The sequence below is a fragment of the Oryzias latipes genome, chromosome 18 (assembly GCF_053564925.1).
Source record: "Oryzias latipes strain Hd-rR chromosome 18, Olatipes_Hd-rR_3.1".
NCBI lineage: Eukaryota > Metazoa > Chordata > Actinopteri > Beloniformes > Adrianichthyidae > Oryzias > Oryzias latipes.
The window spans coordinates 28,949,079-28,968,619 of NC_136254.1; the positions used below are offsets into that span (position 1 = coordinate 28,949,079).

The 19,541-nt window shown below is 43.8% G+C and overlaps 1 protein-coding gene across 10 annotated transcripts in view; it reads right to left on the bottom strand.

Moving 5' to 3' along the window:
- The window catches only part of kdm6ba (lysine (K)-specific demethylase 6B, a), a 110,030-nt gene that overhangs the window by 9,869 nt on the left and 80,620 nt on the right, over window positions 1-19,541 (bottom strand). For 7 of the 10 annotated variants that reach the window (XM_011487316.4, XM_078936268.1, XM_078936269.1 and 4 more), the window contains 8 exons: window positions 18,415-18,481; window positions 2,735-2,812; window positions 1,194-1,284; window positions 988-1,111; window positions 804-899; window positions 436-727; window positions 275-352; window positions 27-197 (listed from right to left, as the gene is read on the bottom strand). In XM_011487316.4, the coding sequence (XP_011485618.1) occupies window positions 27-197; window positions 275-352; window positions 436-727; window positions 804-899; window positions 988-1,106 (756 nt within the window). In that variant the 5' untranslated portion in view covers window positions 1,107-1,111; window positions 1,194-1,284; window positions 2,735-2,812; window positions 18,415-18,481. Of the gene's footprint in view, window positions 1-26; window positions 198-274; window positions 353-435; window positions 728-803; window positions 900-987; window positions 1,112-1,193; window positions 1,285-2,734; window positions 2,813-8,823; window positions 8,910-9,913; window positions 10,279-18,414; window positions 18,482-19,541 lie in introns of those variants that run through there. The other 3 variants (XM_020711533.3, XM_078936273.1, XM_078936272.1) reach the window with 3 other exon arrangements.

The following is a 19,541-nucleotide window of genomic DNA, read 5'->3' on the forward strand; positions in this document are numbered from 1 at the left end:
ACCCAAACAATCAGAGGAAAACTCACCAGATCCGAACTCTTCTTCCTCTTGCTGGGGCCGGGGGACTCGTCGGCCGCCAGGCGGGAGGGCGTGTGCAGTGGCGGCAGGGGGGTGTGCTGGATGACAGAGTGCTCGCCCAGAGGAGGCCCCGGTCTCTTCAGCTGACCCCCCAGCAATTTCCCTGAATAGCCCCTCTGCTGTGGACGAGCACAGACCCCGATCAGCCTCTTCGACTCCGACAAACACACCCAGAGCTCATTAAGGAGCCTCCTACCTGCTGCACCTGAGCCCACATCTCATCTCCCAGCAAGGGCGGACCCCGGGGGACGTGCTGCTCCTGAGGACCCCCCAACTGATGCAGACAGAGGAAAACACAGAGGAGTTGAGATGTTTGTTTCACGGTCTTTATTCCAAACTCGACCGTTGCTCCCTCACCTTCATCGGGGGGCTCGGTCTGCTGAGATGAAGGTTCGAGTTCGGGGGAGGTCCGCCGCCGCCGCCGCCGCCAACGAAGCCTCCGCCGTGGAGGCGCAGCGGGTGCTCGCTGGGCAGAGACAGGATGGGGTGGCCTTGAGGAGGAAGGTGGGAGTCGTAGAGCTGGCCGAGCTGCTCCCAGCCTCGGTGAGGAGGCGGGGGATGAAGGAGAGGGGGCGGGGCTCTCTGCGGCTCCCGCTGCATTCCTGGGAGCATCGCCTGCGGTAGCTCCAGCTTTTCGCCTCTCATCGGCCTGGAAAGGAGGAAAAACAGACGGTTAAACCCATGGAAAAAAAATAATTTGATTGACGTATGACGGCTGGTCTTACCCGTTGCTTAAATATCTACTGTGATGGTTTAGCCCACTCAGAGGTCCTGGAGGTAGATGGGGGAGGAGCTGGTGTTGGTTCATGACGGGTGAACACCTGTAACCATAACGGAGACTCTTAACCTCCGAGTGCTGGAGTACAACCGACCGACCGGTTTATTAGGGCCGTTGTCATGACTACACACCTGGCAGGTGGCTGCCAGGCGCGGCCGCCCACGGGAGGCCATGGCCCCCGGTTGAGTCCGTCCAGAGGGAAGGATTCCCGTGTGCCTCGCCCGCTCAACTGCTCCACTGCGTGATGCATTCAGCCTGCCAGACAGCGACGCGGTCAGACAGACGCTCAGTCTAAACGGGCGGACGACTCCAACTTGACCCGGAGACGAGAGCTTACCGGACTGACGGGGTGCGTGACGCCCTCCACCGCAGCAGAGAGAGGGCCTCACTCCGACACGGAGACGGTGGTCTGCACCAAGAAGATGAACCTGCGGGCGGAGGAGCCTCCATGAGGACTGGGACAGAGCTGCACTAACGTGTCAACAAATTGCATTAGCCTGTATTGTACAGACTCAGGAGCGGCTGAACTACAACTCGTGTCATAAATTTGCTGCCGAGCCTCTTTCAGCCTCTGGGAGGCGACAGTGAGCCGCTGGGATTATCTGCAGGTCCAGATGGCTCAGCAGGAGCTCACCTTGGAGGGCAGACCTGGCCTACTGTAATCCTTAAAGAGATAGAGCGTGTGGGTTTGAACACACACACACACACACACCCACCCCCACAAAAGGGGGAGGGGCTAAAGAGAAAGGCTTTGGTCACACGCCAAGAGTGTGCAACGCTGGAAACGATCCAAGCAGATCGGCCCGGTCGGGCTTGTGGTGATTTAGCAAAAACTCCTGTGAAGTGGATGATTGTGTGCGATTGTGTGTGTGTGTGTGTGTGTGTGTTTGCCCAGAGGATAGACTGAAGGTTTAATCCCATTATGGGAGGCGTGATGAAGACGAAGAGGAGGGGGAGCAGAAACACACCTTTATTCACACATACAGACACACGCACGTTTAGTCACACATACACACACGAGACACACACACACACACCTTTATTCACACATACACACACACATACAGACACACGCACGTTTAGTCACACATACACACACGAGACACACACACACACACTTATTCATAAACACACACACACCTTTATTCACACATACACACACACACAAGACACACACACGCTTAGTCACACACACACACACACACACCCACACACACACACACACTCACAAACACACCTATATTCATACATACAGACACACGCACGCTTAGTCACACAAAAATACACACAAATACACACACACACACACACACACGAGACACACACACCTTTATTCACAAATACATAGAAACTTTCTCACACACATGCATAGCTTGACTCACACACACACACACGGTGTTCTTCATTTACACACATGCACAGACACATCTTTATTCATTAACACACATCTTTATTCTCACACACAAGGATGTCAGCTTCAAAGACCTCTGAAACACAAACCTCTTCACACTCATACTAGCTACTAAATCCAGAGAATGACGACACCTCGACTCTCAAAGCAACAGCAACAACAGAGTCGCACAAACACACACGCAGCTCATGATTCACTTCTCCTGCTTGGCAAAGCTCTCTTCCACATTTAGCTCTGGACAAACGCAGAGCTTCCTCCCACTAGTTCCTCTTCTCTTCCCACCAACTCTGGATGCCTGTTTTTCTTTTTCTTTTTTTGCGGTGAAGTCCTACATCTCAGCTGCTGCTCGCTGACGCATGTGACCTGCTATCTCTCAGGATCTGCATCCAGCAGGCGCTCGCTGCCGGCTGCAGATAGGCTGCGGGTAAACGGCCGGCGTTCTTCAAACACACCGATGCGGAGCGTACCTGTCAGAGAAGCACCGGGGGTATCGATTCACCGACTCTGCTTCAGCTGCCAATCATATCTCTGGGGTCTCCTCAGTCCTGAAACCAAAAACAAACGAGAGAAACCTTTTGTTAAGCAGTCAAAGGGAACAACACAAAGACGGCGTGAACTTCACACCAGAGCTCAAAGTGGTCCTCTTCCTGCTGTCAGCGAAGTCCGACCGCTCAGCTGCTCCTCTCAGGAGCGCTGGGCAAACGGAGGGACGGCGAGCAGGAGGCCATATGGGGACACGGTGGCGAGTTTGTAATTACCGCTTTCACAGAGGGTGTGTGTTTATGTCTGCTGCCACCTAACACTCATCTCCTCCAGAGGCTGCTGGCTATCACGTTACTCACAGCTACAGCGGCGGCGCGAGGCGACAATGTCTGAGCGCGTGCAGACCGCTGCGGCTCAGGTTCTGTCAGGTGATTCCCACGTGCAGCGCCGCCTCTCGGTCCGACCCCCCGAGGCCCTGGAGCCACATGTGACCCCCCCATTTCATATTTACATGTAATGCATTTCACAGACTGCAAGACTCATCAACTGAAAACAAAACAATCGGATAAGTCAAACTTTATCCAACAGTTGAAGTACAATGCGTATCAATCCACGAGGCCTGGGACTACAGTACCCATAATGCTCCATCAATTGGTGCGGCTTAGTAGTTTACCAAAGTCAGACTAAAACATTTGGACAGATTTTTGAGCGCTGTGTACCACAGGTCAGTAAAACAACCAGAATTGAACTGACTAGTAAATCAAAATTCGTATTGGTTCCAAAAAAAACTCCAAATAATTTACCGTCAAGATGCACCAAGAATGGTAAAATAGTGCGTAATTTTTTTCACTGCCAAAACCCACTACCTACTACTAAATCTGCACCATTGAGATAATCGTTTGGGGTAATCGTCAGGGGGTCTATGTTGAAAAGAATTCATGTGAACTTCTGTCAAAAGCATCGACTGACCGACTCAAAAACTTTAGTCGCCATTTTGGCGCCATCTAGTTGGAGCCAGACAGTCAGTAAGCAGTCCTTGGTCTGAGTCATGGTTTCTAAGGCAACCCCTCTCACCAATCACACTTATTGGAAGTCCACACCCCTACCACAAGGAGACTCTGGGTACTACTTTTATTGAAGCATCTGATTGGTCAGTTTATAACTTGAACAACTTGGACAACAGAAAAAAGTATGATAGTCAAAAGTATCTACCGTATTTTCCGGACTATAAGTCGCTCCGGAGTATAAGTCGCACTAGCCCAAAAATGCATTATAAAGTAGAAAAAAAACACAGATAAGTCGCACTGGACTATAAGTCGCATTTTGACGGGAAATTTATTTGACAAAATCTGGGACCAAGAACAAATAAGTTCCACAACCTCATATGACACAATCATAGCAAACTGTTTATCTCATAATTTCACAGTAATTTATTCTCATGCATACTTATTTATTTATTCCTTTCATGAAGCATCATTGGCCAACTAATACTCTGTTTTCATCCTGTATTTGTAGAATGTAGTCATTTTTATTGCATTTCTGAATTTATGAAATCATTGGAAAATAGAATATTATGTTTTTAGCCTTCAAGATCTTACTGTAAAAAAAAGTTTGCTGATTCTCTGAGTCACTTAACTTCTTAACACTTAACATACCTCATACATCAAATTGACCCAGGAACATCATCTCTGTTCCTCACAAATGAACATAACAGGAGGGTTAACAATGTATCAATTTCAATTTAGTTCTAATATAAGTCGCTGCGGAGTATAAGTCGCACCCCTTGCCAAACTATGAAAAAAAGGGTGACTTATAGTCCAGAAAATACGGTATTTAATCTTTATTCTTTACACAAAAAACATTCATATTTATAATAATAGTAACATAAACACAAAGTAAGACTTTGTTGCTCCAACCCAGTTGTTAACCTGGAGGTTAAAATCAGGTGCTTTTTATTTTAAGAATCCCCCTTTGATGACTCAGCGGTCCGATGGAGGGTTTACCCGAAAGCTTTAACCCCAATACGCTTACAGTCAGTCAGGTGACCGTGGGCGTGTTTCTGCTTGGTTGCTGATGCAGGGATAGGAATTTCTCAGATGCAACGATGGAATTTCTTGTGATGGCACAAACAGGAAGTGATGAGCTCTGAGGGGGATTTTTATCCGATTGGAACTCAAAAAAATAAAAGGAAAAAAAAATTAAAGTACAAGTTCAAAGGATTCTAAAAATCGCAGTTTTCATTCACAAAAACACTCACTGCTTTCACCCCACCCCCCCCCCCCCCCCCAACTAAAACCGCAAGTAGTTTTGGTTTTACACAGAATACGGTAACTGGGTGACACACTGAACAGATGACTTTCGATTAAAAAAAAAAAAAGATGATGCGGCTTGTTTTATCAAAAACAACCCTCGTGGTTCCAAACACAAAAGAGGAGTTCCTGTTAACTCCCCCTTGAAAGAAAGAAAAGAGAAACAAAATCACTTCTGCTAAACGCTCTTGAAAGATGTGTCAGAAATGTCTGCAACAGCGTCAAGATACCCATCATTTCCCATGATTCTCAGCATTCCGTGATGTGCAAACGGCGTCAGGCTGCGGTGCCACATCTGCACAGCATTACTGCCCTTGTAGAGTCACAGTGGAGCCGGCCTGATAAGAACCCAGCAGATTAGGCTGGGAGGAGCGCCAGAAAAGGAGCGAGCGGAGGGGCAAAGGGGGCCGTGCCCGGAGCCGGCCCTCGACAGGGCCGTTACGTAATCAGCCCCAGATACAGATCCTGTTCTGGAGGAAACTCCTGGCTCCTTTTGAACCCTGCGTGCGCGTGTGTTTAGACGCCAGCGCATGCCTTTCCCAAGCCGGCGATGGGTTTCATCACGTTTGCAGCTCCGAAAACACGTACACACAGGAAAATCTGAAAAAACAAACAAAAAAACCTGCGATCGCAGCGACAGCTGCAACACGCAAACATTTGAACCCCAACAGGACATTTGTGCCTTCCTAAAACAAGTGGACGTTCAGGACTGATTAAAATTGTGCCACAAAAAAACAAGCTATAAAATCTGGACATTAATACAGGTGTGAATGTGTAAAGTAACCCCATAGTCACAAGGACATGCCCTGCATGGGTGCAGGAGGTTTTTGGATAGCCTGGGCCCATTGAGGGTCATAGAGAACATATAATTGTCATTACTGTATTTATATGAATTGCACACACTTAATGACGTACAGGTGATGCTGTCGTATAGTGTCTTCAAGCTGTAGTCTAGCTAGTTGTTGGCAAGGTAAGTTCTGGCTAATGCTGTACGCACAGGGTGTAGCGGTGACACGCACGTGTCAAAGGGACACCCATAAGATGTACACACAGATGATGTCCAATTTCCTTATTTCTAGCATTCAAGCTGTAAGCATAGGGTTAGACACCAATCCTGATGAGTCGTTTGATTAAGTCAGACTGACCCGTGTTGCAGGTGTGGTAAGTATCAGGAAGGATAATACAAGTTGCATTCAGTCAATCCAATCCACTATATTTATATAGCACATTTCTCAAACAGGCAGTTTCCAAAGTGCTGTACAGTGAGCAAATAACCAGACAACGTACAGGTGACTTAAGGGTAATGCGTGGGAAAACTGCCACGCTCTAGTCAGTATGGTACAGACCCCCTTAATGGCCATGCCCAGATGGTACACGGATAAGGTGTGAAGGTCATACGCAAGTGCAGGTCGGACGCACGTAGGACGAACACACAAACTACAGTCTGTTTGTCTTAAGGGGTCAACAAAAGACTTGCAACAACTTTCACCTCGACTGTATCCTGGTATCACAACAATAGTATAAAAGAAGAAAAAAAAATCTCATGACGTTTTCAAAATACATGCCGCCAGTGCTGAAGCTTTTTCTTGGATGCACGGACCCAGAGAAAGGGTTAAAGTCAGGACATGTATTACATGTGGCCAACATGAATTTCCATCACTTTTTGTGCTGGTCACACGAAAAGTAGTGTGAACAACATCAGCCAAAAACTAAAGAGACTTTATCTATTTATAAAAACAAAATTCTTTTGATCTGCCAGCGGGGGCTGTAGCGAACAGGTGTTGGGGGAGACAATCCTAAAGTTTTCTCATTCTAACTGTAGAAACGACAAAACCGCCAAACTTCTACCAGTGTGTGGTTTTGGCCGTTGGTCCATCTGCTGCTTCATCTCGATTTAGGAAACGAAAGACGCTGAAGACACAGACAGAACTTTGATTGCCACAAAAGGAGGAAGGGGAACTCGGAGCGTGGGGCCGTCTCCTCACCAACCCGACACCGGACCAATGACCGACCGTGAACAAACTGGGTTAGTTGGTTAGTTGGGTGGGGGGGGCCTGTCATCACAACCACAGGAAATGGGGCCCCCTGTGTGTCAGAGAAAGTCAAGCTATGGGGACTTCCTGTAAAAGAATCGACTGTTTGTGCCAAAATGTGTCGGTTCTCTCCAACGTCGGCACCAGACTGTGACTAAGAACCGCCTTTGATGATGTCAAAATGAAAAAAAGAAAAGGCACCGCCCACTCCTTCCTGAGAGGCGGCACGTGCGCACAACTCAAGTAAAAAACAAGAACCAAACAACCGACGTCTTGGATGGGGGGGGGGGGGTTCCCCTGGTAAAAATTGGCGAGAATATTATCTTATTTGTGTCATTTCCTCTAAAGACTCATCGATTTCCGTTAAAATAAAACATTTCTTCAGAAAGGAAAACTGTCTACAGATCCAGGTCAACTAGAAATCTAGAGGGACGTGGGAGGGTGATCAGACCTCAAAAGCCCCCAAATCTTTTTTTTTATCCCACTTAAATCAGAAAAGGTGAAAAAAAGTCTCACTTGGGATTGGAAAAACAGCTCTAGCTTCATAAAAGTCCTCCCTCCCCTTTTCCAGCTGCGTTGTCGCCACATCCTTTTAGGACAGAAATCCACAGATCGTGATGGGTTTGCTTCCATGGCAATGGTTGCCACGGAAGCGAGCTTCAACCTTAGCAGCATATTTAAAAAAAAGAAGAAAAAAAAGAAACAAAGAGAGGTATGCACGGATAAACGTGTTTGGTGCCACAGGGGGCAGGCTGACCACACTCCTCCACCCTTTTGGAGGCACAGTTCCGCCTCATGAGTGGAGTGGGAAAGATAATGACAGCCTGTATGCAGATGGCCAGAGGGTGCTATCGCGCACGCTTGTTTTGATGTACTTGGCGGACTGGGACGGCCGTGACGCAGGAAGCGCTGCTTTGTTATGACGGCACAGTTTGCGCTCCCGGCCCAGTTTGGAGATTCCTGGGACACCCGCCAGTCCCACCGGCGAGTTTGTCCACGGCCCTCCCTCCCAAAGTGGCATTTATCCAGGACGCTCAGTCAGAGAGCCAGGACAAAAACTAGGGGTGAAGTGAGGTGAGACTTTTTTTAGAGTCTGAGTAACTTCAGGGTATGAGTCACACACCCACCTCCTTTCTAATGTGGCTTCATCATAAGTGGCAAAGAGCCAGAGATAACAGAGACACGGGGCTGAGAGGAAAAAACAACAACAACTTTCTCTTCACTTTCACCCCCCACGTGATGGTTCAGTCCAAAGACGACAAAACCAGAACCAGAAGATCCACAAAACAGGACGAGAACTGAATTATTTCTCACATAGTTGCTAAAGAACTAAAGTCCCTTAGAAACATCTTTTTTTTCCCCGGATGGTGAACATCCTGACCAAATATTCCAGAAACTATCATGAAAGCTAAAATTCCACACATGGCTGACAAAGTTTTTCAACCTACGCTGGCTCTAAAAATATTTGGTTTCTATGGTAACACCTCTGTTAGAATTTAGCTACACTGGTGAGTTTTTTTCAAAACACTTTCACTGGATTCCTTTGTGCCTTTTAGACGCATCGACTTGACCCCCCCCCCACACACACACACACACGCGCTCGTCCGCCAGCCCACTGACCCGTTTCTCGGTACAAATGACGCGCGCGGTTTTTTATTTCGCTCCAAAAAAATAATAAAACAGACAGGAACAGCCCCGTCAGAGGCGCGTAACGTCTGCCGCCACTGTCACCTTAAATATTCCTCCGCGTTCCGTCATCGGTTGTAGTAAAATGGGCGGCGATTGTTCATTCACACGCACTCTTTTTTTTTTTTTTTGAGTCACGGGACAAGCGGAAGGGGCGGGGCTTGTGCGCTACACTCGCACGAGCGTGTGTGTGTGGGGAGCGATTTGTGTAACTTTTTTTTTTTTTTTTTACAGCCTCCCGACTTCAAAACAGCAGATCCATCCGCCGGATCGGAAGTGAACCTTCAAAGCGGAGGGGTAGTTTTCATGTGACCCCCCCATGCCAACGCCCCCCCCCCCCCCCCCCCCCCCCCCGCTGCTCTCAGGTCGGTTATTGCGGGTCACAAAGTGCTTGGTAAGCAGCGCCCTCGCGCCAACCGCCATCAGCTGCTCGTCTGCTGACTTTCAAATTAAAAGCGTCACATTCAAAAATATAAAGTTCCCTTTTTTACCTAATTAGAGCTAGTGTGACATTAGTGCTCCCAAACCTGACGACCAAAACACAGACCCTCCCCCTATAAAAAAAAAGAGATGCAAATCACTTCCTTTCAGACCGGGTCTATTGTGTGCTGGATTGACCGGGGGGGTGGATGGAGTTGGCAGGGATCACTTTATACGGCTGCCGACCTTAGTGATCCTTCCCACCCCCCAGAGCTCCCGGCCCAGCAGAGCAGTCCACTCCCACTTACAAACACATCCCAACAATGGCCCAGATCTTTTTTATTTTTATTCCTACACTTTTCTGCACTAGTTTTAGAGTCGCCCCCCTCTAAAAATCCCCCCAAAAAAGGTCGCTCTAATTTCCCAGAATTCTACAGTTTGCGATGAAAAGTTCTGGATTATTTGTCACAGCACTCACAGCTACGTATGATTCAACCTGATCTCTTCTCAGTCACACGCGTGGGATTTCAAAGTCTCCCGCGGTTGAAAAAAAAAGTCAAAACTCCCCTACCTCATCGATTTAATCAATTACGATAAATCACTTAGTCTAATAAATGACCAACAGCCAATACCCCTTTTTGTTGACATTTCTAAATACGTCCAAAGCAAACCCGTTTTGACTTTTAAATGTTCGCGTAACGGCTTCCGTACTCACCAGTTAAAAGCTTTGCATTCTCCCGAAAGGAAAAGAAAGAAGAAGAGAAAAAAAATCCAAGGATTTTTAAAAATAAGTCTCCGGGTACTTGAACGCTGCTGTTGCCTTCAGTGTCTCTGCAAAGCTGAGAACTCAGAGTCCGCACAGAAATGTCCCCCGACCGGCTGAATGAGACGGAGAGAGAGCCCTGAAGTAAATCCTCGCCTCGACTCCCAAAAAATAAAAATAAAAATCGTTCAGATGGACTTTTTTTCCCGCCACAAAATGCCTTTTCTTTTTTTATATTTTATAGTTTTCAGCCTGTTAATTTAAGCTAGTATTCGGCTCGGTGTCGGCGCCGCTCGCGCTGCTCTGTTTGCTCTCCAGCAGCAGCTGCTGCTTATAAAACTTAAAGGGACTTACGCACGGAGGCGTACGTACGTGACGTCACCGGAATTCCCTGACTGAGCAAAAAAACTGGCACCGAGGCCGGATCCCGGTACCGAAGCCGCTCCTCCTCACGGTTCCCACCAGGGTCAAACTTTTTTTTTCTTATTTGGTTAAAAGCTGCGTCGTGACTCGTGGTCGGACTCCAGTCGTGAATATTTCTGCGTGTGTTCGCGGTGGAGGAAGAGCATCAGCGGTCACACAGCGCGAGCCCTCATTCCTTCTATTTTTAGGCGGTAACACACACAAACCAGCGACATTGATTTCCATAAATAAACAAATGTAGGTGTAAAAGCTCACGGGAACACTCAGCATAACCTATATAACAATGTGATCTCCTCAGAGGTCCTTTAAATGAATATATATATATATATATATATATATATATATATATATATATATATATATATATATATATATATATATATATATATATATATATATATATATATATATATATATATATATACACACACACACACACACATTTAAAGATGAAATATAATTGCAGACATATGACATTTTAATTTAAATGATGTATTTGGTACAGAAATTTTAAAAATCTCCATTATTAGGCTGAATTAGTTTGAATATTTTTAGGTCTTTTCACCTTTTTGTTTTACTTTATTAATTTAAGAAATAATTTTTTGGGACATTGTTATGAAGTTGAAGGACCTAGAACAGAGCAAGAGGGACTTTTTTTTCTTCAAGCCTATTCACTTCTTTATATGGGTTTTATTGTGGGTACTTTTATTCACTGACTGTATATGAGAACTGGACCTAGTGAGTGTGACGTCACCAATAGAAAAATGAAGTCAATTGAGCCACCATTTTTTTTTTGGCGATACGGACGCCTTTTTTTTTTTTTTTTGCGATACGGATGCCGCCATGTTGGAACCAGACTACAGTTAGAAGTGATCGGTCCAAGTTGGTCTGAGTCAACTCTACCAACCACTCTCGCCAAGCAGGAGTAAGCTTGTTGGAGGTCCACACCCCTACCACTTGAAAGTGGGCTACACAGTCTTTCAAACATTTCCAACTTTTGACGAGGGACCGCCTACTTTTATAGTGGAGTCTGATTGGTCAGTTTATTACTTGAATAACTTGCACTACAAAAAAAACATTACAAAAATTTGGGTTAGCAAGAACACGTTTAAAAAAAGGTATCTGAGCAAGAATGGTTATTCCGACACATGTCATACCTGAGTAATAATTGTTTACTTCTCTGTAGAAGTCAAGGGAATTTTGGCTTCTTGGAGCCAGCAGGTTTTAAAATATATATTTATACAAAAATCTATAGAAATGGATTAGCAAGTCTTGTCAGTTTGGAGTACTAAAGTGTATATAAATTAGCATTTAAAGCAATGTGATAATATATATATATTTTTTTTTTGGAGTTATGTCCTAAAATCAACATGCGATTAATTAAAAATAAAAGTCAAATCAAAAATGCTTTTTCATTTTCAAAATGAAGCTGCATTTTTTGACTCAAAATTAAAAATTAAAAAAGCAATCAGCCTAAATGCTTTTTCATTTTCTTCAACACTGCTTATTCTGTCACTTAATTAAAATGATAATGAAAATGGTATTTGACATGTCATTTTCAAATGTGTAGCGAAAGTCATTTAGAAATGTGTAATCTGACAATTAAAATGGATTAACAGAAATGCTTTTTAATTAACAAAAAAGTCTGACACAAGTCTGATTATTTTAAGAAAAGCTCTTATCTCCAGACTGAACACTGAGATCATCCACTTTTCCATCTCTCCATCTCATACTTGCTGCTGATTTTTGGGATCTGGGGATTACTCAGATTTACATAAACTGGATTACATTGGCCATCTAGAATAAAATGAAGCTGGTGTTTATTGTCTGCGATGGCCAGTGTTTTGTTCCACACTGGGGTCTGTTCTATGCAAACAGAGAACAGTGAAGCCTAAAATTAATTGATCTGGTGTGTGATGCCATCCCAACGTAACGTTTTGCTAAAATTTCTTTACCCACATCCAGTGTGCAGTAAACAAAAACTTTAAACAAGCCACAAATGTGTTCGTAAGATCAGGTGCTTTTGTGTCAAAAGCTGGTTTTATGGTGGAACCAACAAAAGAACAACTGCAAGTATGTCTCACGAATACGCTTGTGAGGAGATTATATTTGGAAAAGCACCACCTCAGCAAGAGAGCAGGAGGCAAAATTAGCAGCGTACGCGGCGCAGAGTTCAAGACACACTCTGTTTATTTACGGCCACAACGGCTCTAAAAACAAACACAAACACTTGAATTACGATACCTGGATCAGGTCCAATGACGCAATCGGTAATATTGCAGCATGACTTCAGTCAGGGTTTGATTTGTATCTGTATGAACAGACAGAAGGGTGTGTGAAACGTTTGGGGTATGCGATGAGGTAGAAGGGGGATCTTTTCGCAGAGGGAGGTCCCTTTGAAACCCCCGGTATGTGCACAATGGGGCAAATGCTGCACAGTACAGTGAGAACACCAATGAGTGCAACAGTGAAACGTCTGACACACATGGCACGTCAATATGTGGTGTATAAAATGAAGGCCATTAACTGTCATATGGTTAAAATGCATTCGTGATGTTGCAGTTCCGGGTGTGTAGAAGTCCTCAGTGAAAATATTTTATCACCTCATCTGGAAGCTATTACAGCCTTAATTGCTGCAGTCTCTAATTAGCCACCATAAAATAGTAAACTAGAACATTCTGCATGCAGCCGACATCATCTACCGCTTTGTGTTCTCACTCAACCTAGTAACCCAGATCACCTTCTATTTCTGGTGTCTATTGCACCAAAATAGACTTGCTGTGATGTTTTATGCAAATGTTCAGCAGGTCAGGTCGCTGCTTTGTATGGAGGAAGTCGTCATCGTCCAAATGCGTTCCCAGTGTGGGCGACTATGTCAAGCATCCCAGTAGGAGTGTCACAAAATTCTGATCAATGTTCTCAATAGGTCTACACGATATGAGGAAAACTTGCGATTTGCAATATTATTGATCAATATTACGATATAACTTGTGAGTCAAAATAGAGTCAACATAACTTAAATTATACTCCAAAGACCATCGTCTACTTTGGAGGTGAACTTCTAGCGTATAAGGGCTTCTTCTGATTGGTCAATCATGTAAAGGAGCTCATCCGATTGGTCAAATGCATAAATGGATTTATTTGATTCTTTAAATACTTCAAGCTGCCATGAGATTGTTTTAGCACATTTAAGATGACCATTTATCGCTATTTTCACCGACTTTTGCAATATGCGTATTGCACATCTTGATATCGCGATATTGATAAATTTGCGATTCATTGTGTAGGCCTAGTTTTTAAGATGTTTGTTTTACCATTAAGCCAAATCTTTATTTTAAAGGTTTCTTGAGGCTCACTACCGATATTTAGAGTCTAGCGCGATGTCATGCTACGTCCTGTCCTCCTAGCCAGAGTGAGAATTCTACCACCTAATGCTAACATACAATCGTAATTTTGCTATATTTCTTAAAAGAGCAACACAATCCTCCAATGTCAGTGCCATAGCAGCTAAAAGTAAAAATCGTAGATTTGAAATTGATTTGTGCCGTTGAGTTCCAAATATGCCTTCTCAGGTTTGCATCTGCATGTTTAGCGCTCCCATAAGGAGATTTACGGTAATATTGAGTGGCCAATTCTCCATCTCTTTTCAAAATGTAAAAAGGCACTTTGACATTATCCATCTGTAGAGCCTAAATGAGCACTGAACTAGAAGGGAAAATAAGCATGAAGCAGAGTATCGTCTGGTCTTCTGACAGTCAAAGGCACCTTTACCTTCTCACTCCACATTCCTCAACAAGACAACTATTTTGCTTTGTGGGGTGTATGACTCTTTTAAACTCTAAATGTACAGAGCTTGTATTATGTCGCGTCTACCTCTACTCTTATTTACTCTACTCTTTGGTCTATAGCAGTAGCCCCCAATCCAAGGCAGCAGACCGGCACCAGTCCGTCAGTCAGTTGCAGAGAAAAAAATCTGTAACTTTTTACTTTTATTTTTAACTGATTCTGACCAATGTTTTATTTTGTAGAACTCCTTGATTCTCTCTTTTGATGACTCATTCTTGATGCCGGTCAAGAGGTTCACCTTGGTCTCTAACTGCAAAATTGAAATAGTTAAGTTATTTAAATAAAGTTGGAAAGTTCCTTTGAGTAGATAAGAACCAGTGAAATACCAGAAGAAGAAGCATTGACTTCAAAGAAAAAAAATCTGCATTAAAAAAACCTTGAGTCTGTACTTTGACTTCCCACACACCCGACCCGATCTGCACAATATGCTGCGGCCGACTCTGATCTTACATGGATGCTGTTAATAAAGTTGAAAAGAAGATGGATTTACTTTTAAGATAAAATTTGGAAAATACTAGTTTTGTGACAGTTTTATCTTATTTTGTTGTATTTAACCGCCACACCTTGAAAATTAGATGAGGATGAAGTTGGAGTATGGTTTTGAGGCTCGAGTTTTCCCACATCAACAACTTTGTTTTATTGAATCTTCATCTTCTGTGTCCGTCTACAGTTTGAAACTCTCTTTTTACACTAAATTTCATTTTGCAATATTTTAATGAAATAATGAGATTGTATTTATTTAGTTTTTTATTGATTTAGTACACAGTCTTTGATATACTGCAACTCTTTGGCTTTTTACGGGATTCGTGTGAATCTACTGAATCTAACGACTTTGCTCAGATATGCAACCCACAAAGCTGCCTTTCTCTACAACAGAATTAGCTGATTTATGCTGATTTTTTGTCAGAATTCCCCTAATGTAAAATGTTGCATATCAGCACAAAGCTACTTTTCTCCGCTTTCGGATAATTCCGCTTCTGTAAAAGGCGTTAAAGGGTTAAACTGGTCGATGGTCAAAAACGGTTGAATCTACAAAGTTTGTAGTTCATCTGCATTCATGCTGTCACTTAACCACATCAGAGTTCACTTGCAAATGAATCATGAGCCTCATTTTTAGATGTACTGTCAAACAGGTGAGAAAAAGCCCCAAATATAGTTCTTCGATGTTCAATTGACTGTAACTTCTGCTTTTCAGCAACAAAAGGGAAGGGGAACTTACAACAGTATTTATAACTACTGTCAACTGGTACCTGTGGTGTAAAAGCACTTAAAATGTCTCAAGTATGTGAATTTCTCAGCTTTGTCTGTGTGGTGGTGGACCACTAAATCTGTAAAATGATCAGGAATGGGACTGCTGGTTGATGTGGGATGGGTGCGCTACACGCTCTATACGTCTTTGTCCTACTCCAGCTGTTTCTCTCACAAATCTTCCATAATGTATGTAATAAAAGAGTGTCAAAATTATATAGGTCTGAAACGAATTCCCATCCTTTCCTTCTCCCACAACAAGACAAGCCAAAGCATTACAGGCTTACCCACAGCTCCCAAAGCTATTTATGCGTGGCAGGAAGGGACAGTAGGGACAAAACGTTGAGTACTATGTGTTTAAGTTCTTATGGGAGTCCAGCAACCCTGTACTTGGGTGTGGATGCAGATATACATTACATATGAGTGCGTTTGGGGATTTTGTGTGTGCAATTAGAGAGATTAGGGACGAGGAGAGCTCAGTTCTCATACTCTAAGCTCTCCCAAGAGCCTGGGCCCCAAAATACCTTTTATGACCACCTGATAAAGTCGCAAGAACTTAAAAAAAAATGAACGGAATACAGATGAGAGTCAGAGACCAGAAAGAGTAAGTGAAAATCTGCTTGTGTGACAGAAACGAGCGTGTATGCAGACGTAAGTGACCGTGTCCCTGGTACAGATGGTACTTCTCGGCCTGGGATATGTAGGATTGTGTGTGGGATTGTGTGTGCGTACATGTGGCACAACATGACTCAGAAGCTGGGTACACTGGGAGACCGACAGACACGATAATCATCACCTCCGTGCTTATACTCGCACACACTCCCACCATGCGGAGTCAGAGCCACACAAGCAGTGAGACACACTGGCCTCACACACCCAGCAGCCATGTATCTGCTGGAATGGGGCACTGATAGTCTTATTTAAGAAGGGAGGCCCCATTAGGAAGCCCCGGGTTTCCCCATTAGTTCCATAAACAAGTGTCTAATCTTTGGCTCCGCGAAAAGCAGAGTCCTCTACGCTTGAAAAACATCAGGAATTCACAAGTTTACAAATCTCAAAAACAAATCTTGAGACAGGGCAGTTAGATAAAGTCAAAACAAGTGACCCTGTTCCAAATACAGAAACTAAAAACAACATGACCATACCTGCCATTACCTGAACTGAGCTATAATTATCTGTGGCTGACAGGGAGAATGTCCCAGATCTCTGAGCACATGTGAAGCTGTCAGTGATGGTTGGAGGATTCAGGTGGCAAGTATGTTTTTATATAAAAGTTTTAGACCAGGTGTAAACAAGTCTGAATCAAGCAGGTTTCTTTTTTTACTGTATACTGTCACTCTATTAATGCTCTTTAACAATGACTTTAGCAACGACAACTAGCATAGAGCTAATTAGGCCTGCACAGTACATCGCAAATTTATCGTTATCGCGAAATCAAGCTGTGCAATACGCATATCGCAAAAGACAGTGAAAATTGCAATAAATGGTTACAATAAATGTACTAAATCAATATTATGATAGTTTCAAGTATTTAACAAATCAAATAAATCCATTTATGTACCTGACAAATCATGGACCCCTTGACGTTGTTGACTAATCAGATGGAGCCCTTTTATGTTAGATGTTTGCCTCCTATGTAGATGGTCATTTAGAGTATAATTTTTAAAGTGTTGCAGTGAAATGGAAATTATGTTTTTGGTTGTTTTGCTGTTTGTTCATGTACCGCAAGCTGATCATAATTTACTGTACTACATGCTAAAGCCTTGCTTTTGCTTATAGCAATAGCACCAAAATATTTTCTTCAGAAGTTAGCAAGACCACACATTCTACAGTATTAGCATAAATAGTGTTATTGCTAATTGTGGCAACATATTCTTTTACCGATTGCGATAGTTTAGGCTGTGTTACTTGCAGAAGCAAGTAGAACTAGCCAACAATGCTAACAGTAGTGTGGAATAATTTGACATGATTTATTGAATTGCATGCAAAAGTGTTGCTTTTGCATTTAGCAATAACTTATTTTGCTATGACCACTTTCTGGGGTTGTGCTTCCTAGGTCACATGAACTAAGTCATGCTAACCTTTTTGGTGGAACAAATTGTCGAATTGTAGCAATGTTTCACATCGAAAATGGATTTACCAATGTTGACGGATTAAAATGACTTTTATTGATTCTGTTGTTAAGCAACCTGAATTCAACCTCCAATATAAACCATATTCATAATGGAGGTTTAAGTTTCCCACCTTTAACCTGCAAATAAAGTTACAAACAAATTGAGTACCAACTGCTAGTCTATTGAGAAAACAATGAGGGAATAAAATAAGGTACACTGTGTCCTTGAAGTGTGATCTTGTTTTCTTCTGTTATTAATCATTCAAGTGTTTGATGTTTTCATTCATGTAGCTATATTTTTCTGCATTAGCACAATTAAAAACTGAGAAGGAAGTTTTTTATCATAAACAAACTGAAGTGAAATCTGGCGCTGAAGGATTTAACTTGTGTGATACTTGAACGGCATCTACAGACCTCAAAAAGACCAAGCAAATCATTGACTTTTTTTTTTTTTGACTCTAAAGCATCTCTGAAGTGCAAAGACTTGAAAGTTTGATAAATCATTCAGAGGCCTTAAAAGCATCTGTTTCTTTCAGGGCTCACAGAACACACAGTTCAAAAGAGCAGAGTTTGTGTTTTAGTGTGAATGAGGTCGTAAAGAGGCAGCGATCCACTCACACCCAGTATTTCCCAACCAACCACCTTCAGAGTAAATAACAGCGAGTCTGTGTCCCGTCACACCTGCCGCCCTGTACTCTACCTGCCTTATCTCAACACAATAACTGGGTTATAGCAAGGTTCAACACCGTTACGTAACGATTTACTTTCGTAATTTTTCTTGTTTGTCAGCATGTTCTTGCAAGAATGAGAAGAAAGGTCTTACTTTTTGATCCAAAGGCCGAATGATCCCTCTCTCAGGACCTCTGGGCCACCATGACACTTCCTACCTCCTGCAACCAAAGATAACACGGGTCAATCTGCATATCTTGAACAATACAAAAAGACAAACTTTTCAATGACTTCTTCCATAGGAGCGATGGAAATCGGAGTGCTGGGAGGTGTGTGTCCATCTCCCTAGCTCCATTTACTTCCTTGTTTCGTTATGCATGCGTGACGTTTACTGACTGCTTTGTGGTCACGATGCTGCTGGTATGTCATTCGGTGTGGCTTGTGAAACCGCACGCCAGTTGTGTGTGTGCTAGCCAAAACGCACCGCGGGCCTTGGACCGGTGCCGCGGCCATCTGTGTGTGTGTTCCTCATGTGCCTCCTGTTCCGTGAGTCACAGTGTCAGTCCTGGACCACATGACCGGGAACAGGTGGTACTCTGGCGTAGCTCCCCACCCCCAGCACACACCCTGAGAACACGCAGCACCTGCGATGTCCTCAAACACCCAAAGCGGACATGACTGCTCCCACAGGCAAGTTGTAGACAAAGATTGCTCAAAAATGGCACACATTCACCTGCAACTTCCTGTAAAATCTCTTAAAATGCAACTGCAGGGGCCGCCTTTCTCCTGTTCCTCCCTGTTCTCCCATATTCTACCTGCAGGGCTGCACCGTAAAACCTGCCCACGCTTGGCGGCCTCCATATGCATCCCTACTGAGCACGCACACACACACACTTCAAAGCGCCGCAGCCTGTGCAGAGTGTGTGACACTTGTGTCAATAAGAAGCAGAAATGGCTGCCTCAGCCTCCACTGACCTTGCAGCCTGCTGGTTAAAATCCCAAACCTTTGAACCCGGGGGTCAAAGTGTCACACTCACCCCCCTCCAAAGGCCCACAGCTCTCTGTGTGTTTTTTCTCTTTAAGGAAGATTGTGAGATTTTTTTTTTTTTTTTTTGCAGAACCCTGCACACAAGAAAAATGGTGGCTGACTTTTTCGTAAAGTTTCAGAATACATCTGCTAAATGTCATGCTATTTGGCACCATCGTTTGGTCGATACCAGAGTGCGTGGGGTGCCAGAAAAGGGTGGAGGACTGTTAGGAAGAGATTGTCAAAGAGATTCA